The 13,884-nt window shown below is 35.2% G+C and overlaps 2 protein-coding genes across 4 annotated transcripts; one reads left to right on the forward strand and one right to left on the reverse strand.

The window, feature by feature from the left end:
* Positions 1-26: 26 nt before the first annotated feature.
* LOC106141798 (eukaryotic translation initiation factor 4H) lies at positions 27-7,752 on the reverse strand. Of its 3 annotated transcripts, none has more exons than XM_060950544.1 (6): positions 7,612-7,752; positions 7,183-7,306; positions 5,476-5,657; positions 5,060-5,160; positions 1,954-2,187; positions 27-796 (listed from the first exon to the last, which is right to left on the reverse strand). In XM_060950544.1, exons 1-6 carry the CDS (start codon positions 7,647-7,649, stop codon positions 648-650), a joined length of 828 nt encoding a protein of 275 aa, XP_060806527.1. In that variant the 5' UTR covers positions 7,650-7,752; the 3' UTR covers positions 27-647. The 3 variants fall into 3 exon arrangements, with proteins under 3 accessions (XP_060806527.1, XP_060806525.1, XP_060806526.1); XM_060950542.1 differs by having other exon boundaries at positions 4,991-5,160; XM_060950543.1 differs by lacking the exon at positions 7,612-7,752 and adding an exon at positions 7,422-7,603 and having other exon boundaries at positions 4,991-5,160.
* Positions 7,753-7,945: 193 nt separating this feature from the next.
* Positions 7,946-13,409, forward strand: LOC106141961 (myb-binding protein 1A-like protein). The gene is made up of 6 exons (XM_060950541.1): positions 7,946-8,240; positions 8,380-8,565; positions 9,143-9,325; positions 9,924-10,130; positions 10,467-11,217; positions 11,401-13,409. The coding sequence occupies exons 1-6, from the start codon at positions 8,082-8,084 to the stop codon at positions 13,311-13,313; spliced, it is 3,399 nt and encodes a 1,132-aa protein (XP_060806524.1). The 5' UTR covers positions 7,946-8,081; the 3' UTR covers positions 13,314-13,409.
* Positions 13,410-13,884: the final 475 nt, after the last annotated feature.

Consider the following 13,884-nt stretch of genomic DNA (forward strand, 5'->3'; position numbering starts at 1 on the left):
GTTAGATTTAGTAGACAAACCCTCGGTTACAAAGAATTCATGTTTTATTTATTTTTTTTCTATGTTGTTACAATTTTGCGATTTTTTTTTATTTACTTTGCCACGTAACTCATTACATTACACAATATCTAATAAAGTAGAAATCCAAGTACGTGGAAGTTAATTTTATTAATGAATCCGTAATTACATCACCACATATCAACTCTTAAATTATGTTCATAATTACTCCTTCAATGATTTATTTTCATGACCTATCAAACTAAACAATCAATAAATGATAAACAATTACAACAGAGAATCATTTACGAACCCCTAAAATAGCCACATACAGTAAAAATAATAATTATTATCTGCATTACAATTTGTAACTGTAAACCAAATGGTTTTTAATTTAGAGACAAGTTATTATGCAAGCCTATATCGTACACACAAGCCCTGACAATTTGGGAAACAAATGCTAGCAATTTAAATACTGCGAAACTAACCGGCATCAACAAGCTCAAATACACGTAATAAAGCTAACAAAATATACGATAAAAAACGATTTACAACCTCATAACCTAACGAAACCCATCGAGTTCATATACAATTTGAGTCTGCACTAGGGGAGCACGTATTAGGGCAGGGTTATACATGTACAGTGAGGTTTAGTCGGCGCGGGTGAGCTCTTTGAGCCGTTCTTCCCGGGGCCGGGCGCCGCCGAATATCGACGACGTCTGCGAGGTGGACGCCAGCGAGTTCACGGGCTCCTTCACCGTGCGCGGCTGTAGCACCAGCTTTGGTCTGCCCGTTGTGTCTGGAAACGAGCACAAACATTAACTCATTATTGCGCTACAAGAAATTACAGCAAATTCACATTTCACTGTAAACATTGCACCAAAAGATGGCTTCAACAATTTAAGCAATCTCTTTACAGGAGACCCTAAAATATGAATAAACTTTTACGTAGAATAATAGGTTTGAAGATGGCCCAGTTATCTTACAAACATCAATACTATGTTTATATATATATGTTAAGTTTCGTTTATCAATTTTTTGTTGTACTGTGGGATTCCCCTTTTCACAGATATTTTCATACAAAATTGTTGTCTATGATATGGTAATATTATGCACATCACGAAGTAATTAGGGAATTTACGGCAAACGCAATAATTTTATAGTAGATGATATAATATATTATGTTGTGATAAACACTTCTTAGTTATCAGTAAGGGGATATACCAGTTTATCTGTTTCCAGAAAAGTTTAAAATATTATAATTAATAGTCTGATTCTGAATGATTACATACATTAATAAATCACGCCTCTTTCCCGGAGGGGTAAGTAGAAACCACATCTTTCCACTAACCACAATCCCTGCATACTTCTTTCGCTTCATCCACATTCATAGCTCTTTATGCAAGCTCGTCGGTTTCGGGTACTCTTGACCTGACCATTTGCTAAACGTCTTCAATTTGATCAAGGTACGTTCATCTAGGCCTTTCCACTGCAACAGTGCCACTCACACTCCCTTTGTTTGTATATTTGCTTAGTCAACCTGCTTTCATTCATCCTCTCGACATGACCAAACCATCTAAGCATTCCCTTTTCGATTCCTGTGACTTTATCTTTTACATCACAAATCACAACATTCCCTTATCGCGCTGTTTATTATCCTGTTACTCAATTTTACACCTATCATACTCCTTAACGCTTTCATTTCCACCGCGTTTATTCTACTTTCGTGCTTATTCTGATCATTATTTTTGTTGAAATTAGAATGTGTTCACGGTTCGGTACAGTTTTTAAACGAAGTGGCTCCCTTCTCGCTTCGCAATCTTGCAGTCTTACCCATAATGTAATAGTTGTACATCCAATTGACTGAACATAAACATAGAAAAACGGTACAATAAAGCATCATACACGCCTCTCGCACACACTCTCACAGTAAAAGAAATGAAATGATCGACATACCGGGTCGCGAAGGGGGCATATCATCGTAGTTGCGCCGCGGAGGGCCCTGGCCGGCGGGCGGCGCGCGCGCGGGCGGCGCCCCGGGCCCGGGCCGGCGCGGCGCGCCCCACTCGGCGCGGGGCTCCTCCGACGCGCCGCGCGAGCCGCGCCCCGCCTCGCGCGCCGCCTCGCGCTCCCACCGCTCGCCGCCCGCCCCGCCCGCGCCCCCCGCGCCGCCGCCTCCTCGCTCGCGGTCTGCAATACGCATACTATTTTAACCACACGAATATAGAAGTAGTGCAGTAGTGCCGTGTGGTATACGGCATTTTTAGAACTGAACCACTCCCATATCTTTCCCGTCGATTTCGTGAAAGGGGACTAAGAGATAGGGTTATATAAACTTGGGATTATTCTTGTAGGCGATGGGCTAGCAACCTGTCACTATTTAAATCTCAATTCTAACATAAAGCCATACAGCTAAACGTGACCTTTCAGTCTTTGCATGGCTGGTGGCTCTACCTACCCTGCAGGGGATGTAGAGGTGACTATATTATGTATGTATACAGAAGTAATCCAAAGAAAATTTATAGTTTATGGGCAGACAGTGCCAAAAGCCTTGAGAAGAGGCTGCATTCGGCTGGATGACATTGGCTTTTCAGCTAAGGAATTAAGATTCAAAATTGATTAAAGGACCAAATACTTAAATAACTAAACGAAACCTAGGAATTGATTCACCGAAATATAGCTCCTGTAACTTAATTACATATTAGATAAAATACATTATTAAATTAGTGTGTTAAAGTGACATGAGAACAAACCAACATAGACAAATAAATAACAACTGGGGGCAACACTAACAAACCACAGAGAACTGCGTTATTTTTTTAAAACCTTTATTTAAAGCTACAACAGATGAGCTTCTCTCTTTGCCAGTCAACCTTCAGTTTTGTTACAACATTATGACAGAATGTTATTGTTATGTATGGGCACACAAAAATTATGAGTATGGCACATCCAAAACCATATACATATATCAGTGACAAGACCCAAAATATATGAAATGCCTTGAAATGAACCCATGATCGTGATTTTATTAGTAAGTATGAATTTTATTGTATTTTTTTAACAGCCGAAACCAGAATAATATAAATCAAACCTAAACGACTGACTGAATATAAATTATAAAACGATAATTAGGATGGTTTCATAAACGATAAGAAAATTGGGATAAATTTTAAGGAAAAAGTGGAAACCAAATCCCACTAGGTGATAGGACAAATGCTCCTAAAATAAAAATTCTCCTGCTGGTATTAGTACTGTCGAATGATTGCACAGTCTATAGTCTAGTCTAACTAATAAAAAAACTCTCTAAATTCGTATGGGAATAGAGAAAAGGGGTTGCTACGTACATTTTTAAAATCCATGTAATAAGCAAACCCCTACTTTTAGGCTGTCCTTGTTTGGACACATAATGGTTACTAACTAGACAAAGATGGCATGAGTTCATTCTTGCTTGAATGTGAGCTATGAAGATGTGATAATATGTATGAATGAAAATGGTGATCTCAGAAACGACAGGTATAAATCATGAATCATTAGAGTTGTAACATATTTGAGCCGTGTATCAATTTTAAATCAATGCAATGCAATGATGAAACATTCTAAATTTACTATGTTTTAGTTTTACTATCCAAATGTCAAAAACTTTATGTACCATCGGGCTCTATCAACAAACTATTGGAACATTTATTTTGTGCAGATTTGGGCCCATTATAAATGAGCGAGAACAAATAGAAATCATTATTTTAACGATAAATTACATTAGCACCTCAATTGTTAATGATGATGGATATCATTAGTTAATATTCGACAAATTCCGAACAAACACATCAGCTAATTATTAAAATTAAAGAACAAACAATTACATAGATATTAATTGTTTTTTAAATAATTATTTATTAAAATACGCGCAAAATAGTTAAGTAATGGAGAATAAATTCAATAATTAATACTAGGTGATAATGTGAAAAGAACCCCAATTACCTAATAGTCTGTTCTAAATCAATAGGTTTAGTTGAAATCTTTGAATTTAAAGATGCCTATATTGCATACAAATAAAAAAAAGACAAAGATCATCTATAACTTGTATGAATAAACTAGCTGTGCCCACGACTTCGTCCGCGTGGAATATTGGGCATCATTGACGCCTTCAAGGATGAATAATTACCCCCGATTTTTTTTTTCCATTTTCCATGATTTCTTCGCTCCTAATAGTTGCAGCGTGATTTTATATAGCCTAAAGCCTTGCTCGATAAATGGTCTATTCAACGCAAAAAGAATTTTTCAATTCGAACCAGTAGTTCTTGAGATTAGCGCGTTCAAACAAACAAACTCTTCAGCTTTATAATATTAGTATAGATATAAACCTTTAGAAGATTTATAAACCTTAGTCCTTTTTAATGAACTTTGTTATTAGTAAGATATAAGACAGATAATATAAATAATTACATAATCTTCTATCTAAATCAATTTGAAACAAAGTTTAAGTGAAATGTATGAAATTATCTAAAAACACCCAAACCTTGAAAAATAAGAGTGTGAAATGATGATAAATAATTGGTAATATTGTTGCAAGTAGAATAGGTTTAGTGCCAAATATTACTAATTTTTATTTTTACAGTATGTGTTATGTAAAAATTAATGATATTTGTATGTAAGGCAACAAAATATTAACAATTATTAAGTTAGTGATTGCCAGTTTCATACACAAACCGTTTTAAAATGTTATTCAGTTTTGGTCTTACAATTCTTGTGCTGGTTTGTAAAGGGGGGGACCCAGGGTACGCGTATCACATACGTAGCATATGACGTGTGCTTATTTGTAAAACGTATTGTATAACATATTAACACAGAATTGTCTACATAATTTTGCAAGTAAATAATCTTTATGATTAACTGTGCGACCCTGCCCGTGGTTTGCGTCATCCTCTAACGCGAAATATGATACTATTACTATGAAACTGGCAACCCTATACCAATGTTAGTATACCAGTGTTACCATGTGTGAAACCTCCACCCTGGTGGCGCGGTCCCCGGCGGTCGTTCCCGTCGAAGTGGTCGTACATACCGCGGCCGCCGGCCTCGCGCCGGAACCCGCCGCCGCGGCCCTCCCGCCCGCCGTCGCGCCCGTCTCGCCCGTCCCGCCGGCCGCGGTCGAAGCCTCCGCCGCTGGCGACAGATTATATCATCATTATCAATCTTCTTTGGCGTTACCTTTTCCCAGTTCACCCAGTATGATAGTATTTATTTATCATACTGGCTACACATCAGTAAATTTATTTAGTTAAAACTATAGCATTCACCCACCCACACACAAAAATGGGAGAAGCATATGAAATAAAAAATTTAAAATTTGGAAATGAAACCAATACAGTCCAATCTTAAAGTTTTATTTTATTGGACATACACATACTCTGTCTATAGCGTGGTGAAATAGTATGTGTATCACAATATTATTAGTAAAAGTAAAATAAACATACTCACCCGCCACTTCTTTTTTCTTCGGCCACATCAATTTTGATAATATTACCCTCTACATTAATAGCGCCATTCATTTCAATGGCTTTAACAAGATCATCCAAATATTCAAATTCTACGTAGCAGAACCCTTTGAATTTATCTGTCTCTTTGTCCATAACCAATCGTACATTTTTTATTGCCAAATCCTGGAAGGAAATAAGAAACATTATTAGCTCAAAGATTTATTGTGTGCTTTCGTTTGTAGGTCGTCATATAAAATTTAAATTACCAAATGGTACAACTGTAATGGATGAAGGGAAAAATAAGCCTAAGTTCTAAAAAGTTTCATTATAATCGACTCAGTGGCTTGTGTAGTGCAACCGTGAAGAGGTTACACAGACAAATTTATTGAACATGTTTTTATTCCTCACGAGATAGACCAAAAAAAACTAGTCTTAAGACATAAAGGTCACAATAAACTGGATGGCCTGATAAAATTTTGATTCATATTTTAGTTACATGTTGCTCATCCGCACATTAATCTTAGTTTACCTATAAGCTGCTTGCTAACAAAGCAGCATATGAGCATGACTAACTTGCACTACATAGATATAGTGATCAATATGCTATTTTCCCTTTGTTGCCTTTTACTTCATGGGCAAAAACATAGCAATCCTATTGTTAACCAAAGGCAATATTAGGAGTATTTTATTATTATTGCAACTATTTGAGAACGATACAATAAATCTTTGTAGAACAGAAAAGATTATAAGTAAAAGGTGCTTGTAACCAGAAAGCAATCTCTTCCAGGTATCCTTTTGTAAGTTAGGTAAAATTTTAAAAATAGCAGTTAGGCCCTATGGAGGTATACTTAGTTAATGAGGGGTATTTTTTTACTGCAAATAATTTAAGCAGGTACTTTTTTAGGGTTATTCTGTTAAAAGCATTAACAGAATAACCCTAAAAAAGTACCTGCCTACCTGAGTAAAAGTTTATTAGGGGTATGCTATTATCATACTCATTTCTTTTCTTTTCACTATAATAACACAGATCCTAAGCCATGTGTACATAAGGGAAATTGTATTTCTTTATTACATCTATACATGATGGCCTCTGTGGCCCAGCGGTACTGTGTTTGTCTGTGACAGACTGACTGACTGGAGGTCCTGGGTTTCAACCCAGGCTGGCATGATAAGAAACAAACTTTCCCTGATTGGCCTGGATTGGGTTAGTTGTTTCATTGTTTTCATTCTTGTAACAAACTTACTTTGAGGCTTACTCAATCTGTATAATCTGTTCTGTTTATATTAATTAATGTTACTGGATCCATTAAAAATAATTTTGACATCAGAGTAGGTATACATTAGTTTAAAAAGCAGAAACCTACTTTGATGTACAACATAATGATCGAGATTGAACAACATAATTGTTTGTTTTACTATGTATGTCTGTTTTTATTTTAAATGATATCTCAGGCAATAAAAGTAATGTGATTGTCTGGTGCTTGCAGAAACAAAATAACTTGATCACAATTCTGCCTTTTGTGTTGTTAAAAAAACAACCACTTTGTAATTTATATTTTAAAATTTACAGAATTTAAACTTGTTTATCTTTTTAAATTTACTTTTTAAAAATAACAAACGTTACCAGTACTGAAGGAATAGATATGTCAATGCTTGTGAGCCATTGATATTTCTATGAAATTTATATCAACAAGTAAGTTTTACTTACCGGAAAAATTCTGTTTATATCGCCTTGAATGATACCGCCAGGTAAATTTCCAACGTACGCTTTGTATGGGGGCTCGGTCGGCAGCGGGCGCCCGCCGACCGCCCTTCTGCCGCCACCAAAATCCCTGTAGGCATAACCATAAAAATGAAATGTTATAACCTAAAAATACAAACTATACACTAAATATTTCAATAATATTCGTATTTTATTCACTAAAGACAAGAAAATTGACAACAAACCGATTATAATTCATTATGCCTTTCTAAAAACCACACTTTTATTCAATGTTATCGCACACTCAAAACAACGGTATTTAATCAGTGGCAGCGAGCGAAATGCATATTTATGCGAAAGAAAACCACAGAATGATTGAACTGCGTCTAAACAGTGACAAATATCACGTTCTTAATAATATAACACAATTAATACCTGGGATTACCATCGTCAAACCCACTACGTCCTGCCATGTTAGAATGGGAACTAGAGTTGGGACAAACGCGGGCATTAGAAGAATAGAGAAATCCAAACCGATCGACATTTTAGTCAAAAATTTATAACCAAGTCGATTGCTTATTTTTGTTTTTTTTTAAACAAATATTACAACTAATTGAAAAAGGTATTTATTAATCTAGTTTTGTTTTAATGTAATAATTTGTTAAAATGTTGCAAGTATTGTAATTATCGTTAAATACCGATTCATCGGAACGACTAATTATCGAGATTATAAAAAATTCAATGTATTGGCTACTTTCAAGAAATGTCAAGCCCCCAAACTGTCAAATCAATGTCAAACAAACGTGGTGTGGTGTGGATGAAGTCCAAAATCTGCGTGAAATTCTTTGGTGTAGATCGTATTCTCAGTTTTTCTGAAGAATTGGTAATGTAACTTTGAAACGATAATGCAAATCAAAATGGATGATGAAAGTGAAGGAATACCAAAAACGGAAACAAAAGTAACTCCTTCAGTTTTGGACGCATTTGATTTACTTAGGGCATCCAAAGATGATGATAAACTCAGCGGTGGTGTTAAAATTATTTTCCAGCTACAGAAAAGCGAGGTGAGTTTTGAATGTAGATTTTTATGTATTTATAAAAATAGCCAATTTGCTTACTTATAACCTTTCAGTCCAAAGTTATAGTATTGTTTCGATCATAACCTCAAAGAACGCATTTGTGATATTTATATTTGTGTTGTAGAATGAAAAGGATATTAATTATGCGTTGAAGAGACTGGTCAGAAGCTTAGGCGCCAATGTGCCGGACATGAGAACGGGTTACTTTGCAGCTCTTGTGACCTTATTAAAAAAACACAGTCAAATAACTGTGTCTACTCTTCTTGATCTAATCAAGAAAGAGCTGCATGCGAGTAAATCGTCTAAAAGTGTAAGTACTCTTTTATTCTATGGATAATATTTTATTAAGTATTTATTATAAAATATTGTATTTATCTCTATGATATATTTGTGTTATGGGTAACACATGTTTCGAACTTGCTTTGGGATTAGCTCAATCAGCAAGATTTGTTCCATATATATTAGTATATTCTTAATATATACAGTAGTTATAAGAATTGGATTAAGCTGGCCTTGGATTCAGCAAAGAAGTTGTTGGCACAAGGAGGCTTACCCTGTCACTTACAATATTTTCACAGTTCACTTTTAAAATTGAATTTGGTAATTAATTAATTTATTCAATGTAAACAACTTTACTTTGCAAGTAGTCTATATACCTTGCAGGCAGAGACAGGGAGAACAGTCTTGAAAAGACCGAAAGGCCACATTCATATGGCTCTACTATAATGGAATTGAGATTCAAATAGTGACAGGTTGCTAGCCCATTGCCTATAACAAGAATCCCAAATTTATTAACCTATACCTTAGTAGCCTTATATGATATCCATGGGAAAGAGCATGGCAATAAAAAATAGGAAGGCATTTATAAAAGTATTTATATTCCTCAGGAAGTCGGAGATGTAGCCCTTGGACAAATACTCGTGTGTGGTGCTATTTTCCGCTCGGGGCTAATGATTCAATGCACAGATGAGGAGCAGAAGGCAGTGATGGAGTTGCTACTTAATGCTAGCAAAAAGAAGTCTTATTTGAGTACGGTGACTTACCTTGTACTTCTGGATTTTATCACTGAGGTAAATTGACTAAATGTTTTATTATTATTATTTAAATAAATAATTAAAAATAACAATAAAGTAATTATTGAAGGGGGCTCCCATACAACAAAATCTTTAATCTATTAACAGCGTCATCTTATTAATTTCTCTGAATTTATTAGGATTGGAAGTGCAACATGGTATGTATTGACCCCAATGTAGTTTCACCAATTTGCGCTTGATGGCGTTGTTATGTGTTTTACTGATATGTACTGTTTTTATATCCCATGCATTTCCAATTCAGATTTGAGGTAAGAATATTCTGAAATAAACATGGAGACGAGCCACACTCTTTTTATTTTCTACTTTTTAAACATACAAAGCACTTGTTGACTTCAATAAATAAGTAGAAAAGTGAATAAAAAAAAATTAAGTTATGACTGGCACTTCACTGTTTTTATTTCTAGTTTTTACCTCATTGTTACTTATATTTTGTATTGTTTTTAAAGATCTCTAATTATCATTTGTCTGGTAATTTTTGTAGTAAAGAAAATATATCTAGATTTTCTTAACAATTATTATTTAAGTAAAATTTTATCACATATAACTCTGTTCACCATTATTAATTTGTCTTTAGTTGGATGAAGAACAGTTTTCGTCTATAGTGTGGTCAAACATAAAAGCGGAATTCAAAAAGGACTTGAAAGAGCATAGCCTTGACTCTCTCTATTTTCTGCTGGTAGCCAACTCTAAGTTTTCAAGTAAGGTCAAGCTGCGGAAACTTATTGGCGTAACGGAAATCTTGTGTGAAGACAACATTCATGTGATATGTGAGAAACTGATGGTAAGTTTATAATATACTAACTTTTACCCGTGGCTTCACCTGCGCGAATTTCGCCACCTAGAAAAGAATTTTCGCAATAGCTACGGGAATCAGGAGTTTTACTGGAATTAAAACTACCTCATGCCCAGACTCTGGTGAATGAGTGAAAAGTCAACAAACAAATGACACATATTAAAATTATGCAAACTTCGCATTTATAAGTAGGGATATAATAGATTTCAATTAATTTCTCAGAGTGTAACTATTGTATACCCTAAATGTACTTTCCGCAATACAAAGAAAAACTTACACATTAAAAAAAAATATGATAAAATAATTAAAGCTTATCTTTTTCAGATGGGTATAGATTTCAATTCGGTTCGTCATCCTGTTTACAAAGAAATAGGCACACAAATTGCCAACTCACCACATTTAAAATTATTCTGGACTTCAGGCATTGATAGCCAGCTTTCGAAGCACAATAGGAACAGGGAATTAGCAGCTATGAACTTACTTAGTACAATACTCGAAAACATTCACGAAAACCATGAAGTTATACCAGAGTTGATAAGCACAAACATCTTTAAATTACTCATGGATTGGTTCAAAGGACTGAAGACAGCAAGTAAGATAAGGAATAAAAGGGATGATGAGGATGACCATAAAATTATGATCAAGAAAGGCAAGGAACTATTGAATTTGTTAGCCAAAGTTCTTAAATCGGAACAAGTGACAAATTCCATACGAGTGGAGACTTTGATTAAGCTGCTCTTCAACCCTGGCGAAATGAATTTTGGCGAAGTTACCGGTACAAGTGTAATCAAATCAATAATATCTGATCTAGACAAGGATGGTGTAAAGAAAATGGCCAAGTTGTTCAAAGGTGTGCTTTTGAATACATCAAAGAAGTTTGTTAAAGAAGATGTTGAGAGGAACTGGTATAACAATGAAAGAGTAAAGGCGGCAGAATTATTGTCTTTCCTGGTTAGCCACGAGGCAGTGAAAGATGACACGGAATTCAAACTAACTTACATGAAGCTTCTAATGTGCTTCGGGTTTTTCAAAATTGGCGGTGATGTTAATGTTGCCATTAGTATTGATTTGTCAGGTATGTATTTTTAATGAATGAAGACCATATACAAATACAAAGAAATTGGTCGCAAATTAAATTTTACTGCCATTTTCAAAATCAGTATATTTTTTAATTTTACTTGAAAATTAACATATTTTTCAGCAGGGGGAACATCTCAGACGTAATTTCTATTTCTTATGTATTTTTTTTATTTCACAGCATCCATCAAGTCGTGCTTCTACCGATGCTTCTCGTCTCGCTTCTCCAATGTGGACGGATTAGTTACCGTCCTGTCCTCCCTCTGCAATTTCGTTTGCAGTATCTTGGAGAAAGAGGAGGTCAGGAAAAAACTTGAGAAACAATTCCCAGCAGAAAGCATGGAATGTTGGCAGATGCTGACACATATATGCCAAGATATAGAACAAAATGACTCCAAATCGAAAGTTGATAAAGTATTCCTGATCTTACTCTATCAGTTAGGCCTCTTTCTGTTTTCTGAACCCACTCATGTTAAAGTATCAAGAAGTTCTATAAAAGAACTTAAAAGTTGTTATGAACATTACAGAAAAGGCAGGAAAAAGAAACCAGGCAAGATAGATAGTGAGGAGCCAGAGTGGATAGAGGTGTTAATTGAAGTTCTCCTGTCTATATTATCAGTAGAATCGAGCGTACTTAGGTCTGTAGTACAATGTGTCTTTAGGTTAATTTGGGAATTTTTGACACCAACTGCCATTGGTCAAATTATATCAGTGTTGGATCCAGAGAGCGAATCGAATCCACTCACTGAAAATGATGATTCCGAAGATGATTCCGACAACGACGATGATGATGGAGAAGCTGATAAAGAAGACAGCAGTGACAAAAATGACGATGACAGCGATGGCATCAACAGTGAGGCTGATGAAGAAGAAGATGAAGAAATGAAAATACCCGATCAGTTGAGAATGGCTGTTCAGAAAGCACTGGGTACAGCTGTACCTGAATCTGATACAGAGAGTGTAGATGCTGACATGATAGATGAGGAGGAAGGGAAAAAACTAGACGAAGCCCTAGCAGAAGCCTTCAAACAATTCCAATCGGGGAAAGCAAAAGGAAAAAAGAATAAAAAAGAAAGGAAAGACAAAAAGGCATTGTCAGACTTTAGAATAAGAGTACTAGATTTGATTGATATTTATTTAGAGAAAGATCCTGCTATGGATATCTGTTTAAATATGATGGCACCTCTTATGAGATGTTTAGAATTCTGTATGCGAGACAATCAATTCAGTGAGTTAGAAAACAGGGTCAGGAAAACTATAAAGACTTTAACTAAGATCAGGAAATTCGCTTCTTCTGAAGGGGTCACTCTTGATGTTTTGTGTGACTATTTAAAGTCGACTATCGATAAAGGAGAGCGGTCGCATTTCATATTTCAAGCTGTGGGTGATGTTGTTACTTATTTCACTATATTCATCATCCATTGTTCCCAAAAGCTGGAAGTCAAAGCACCCGTGTCGCCTAAGAAGAAGAAAAATGTCTCTCCTTTGGTAGTTATTCTGAAAGATGCCCTCCAAAGTTATTTTAAGAATCGTAACTGTCTTTTGCCTATAATATTTTTCCACAATGTTTTACAAACCGAGTGGGAAGGTAGCTACGAACTTGTGCCTATTATTATTGAGAATGTATTCAATAGCGAGGTGCGGCAGTTTCGCCGAAATGAAGGTCTTGAGTTGCTAGCTGGATTCTATCGCGCACTGAAAAGGAATAAACCTGATGATAAAACTGCTACTAAGCTATCTAATTTGGAAACCATATTTGAAAATACATTAGTAAGAACTTTGAAAGATGGCACAGATTTTGAAGCTAAGAACAATTATTTTGTGCTATTGAGGAAACTTGTTAACGTAATAAGAATGTTTCATGAAAATTGTCATCTTGAAACCCATTTAGATTTTAAATCGTTGTTAGATATCGTAGGCTCATGTAAAGGTACAAATAAAATTAAAGGAAAACCAGAGTCCTCTGGAGTACAAACAGAGAATGTAAAAACTCAAAAAACAAAAAAGAATAAAAAGAAACGTAAAAGAGAAATGAATGGTCATGCCGAGTCTAATCCTAAAAAATTGAGGAAAGATTCAAATCAAAGTGAATGAATGATTAACACATAATGTTTTGTTACTTATTTAAGTACGTACGTAACAGATTTTTTTTTATTTTAAGCGACAATAAATCATATTGATAAAACTTTATTTAACCTTTTGTTATTTTTTTCTTAACATTTGTTGGTTTATTTATGTATCCTGCTTACGCATCTATAATTTTTCCGGCGAATAGAAAAATGCAATAAAAAGAGCCCACCAATCTTTGACTTAGAAACTTATTTATTGAGCATTGTTTTTAAAACTAATCTCGATTTATAAGAAGTCTAAACACAAGAGTTCTTTGTATAGCTAGCAACCTGTCAAATCTGAAACGATTAATTATTACTTTCTGAATCTGTGATCTAAATATAAATTCTATTAGATTGAGCTGAATGTGGATGGCTTAAATTCTAGTCTACGCGCTCTACCTCGTGAGGGAAAAGGACATACTGTTATAATAAAGAGAAGCATTCTGCACAGTCAGTTGGCATTTCAAGCTGTGAGTTTAATAGCACCATATCTTTTTCGTGGAACAGCTCGTAAAATGTGACTAAGTGTTCCCAATGAGACAATTTTTCTTTGG

The sequence above is a fragment of the Amyelois transitella genome, chromosome 22 (assembly GCF_032362555.1).
Source record: "Amyelois transitella isolate CPQ chromosome 22, ilAmyTran1.1, whole genome shotgun sequence".
Lineage (NCBI taxonomy): Eukaryota > Metazoa > Arthropoda > Insecta > Lepidoptera > Pyralidae > Amyelois > Amyelois transitella.

Coding starts and splice junctions, on each gene's coding strand:
- LOC106141798 (XM_060950542.1), bottom strand. CDS start 7,649: ATGGCAGGACGTAGTGGGTTTGACGATGGTAATCCCAG. Junction 2,188..4,990: donor GGGTGGAGGTTTCACACATG/GTAACACTGGTA, acceptor TGCGTATTGCAG/ACCGCGAGCGAGGAGGCGGC. Junction 797..1,953: donor TATGCCCCCTTCGCGACCCG/GTATGTCGATCA, acceptor GCTCGTTTCCAG/ACACAACGGGCAGACCAAAG.
- LOC106141961 (XM_060950541.1), top strand. CDS start 8,082: ATGCAAATCAAAATGGATGATGAAAGTGAAGGAATACCAAAAACGGAA. Junction 8,241..8,379: donor TCCAGCTACAGAAAAGCGAG/GTGAGTTTTGAA, acceptor TTTGTGTTGTAG/AATGAAAAGGATATTAATTA. Junction 9,326..9,923: donor TTCTGGATTTTATCACTGAG/GTAAATTGACTA, acceptor ATTTGTCTTTAG/TTGGATGAAGAACAGTTTTC.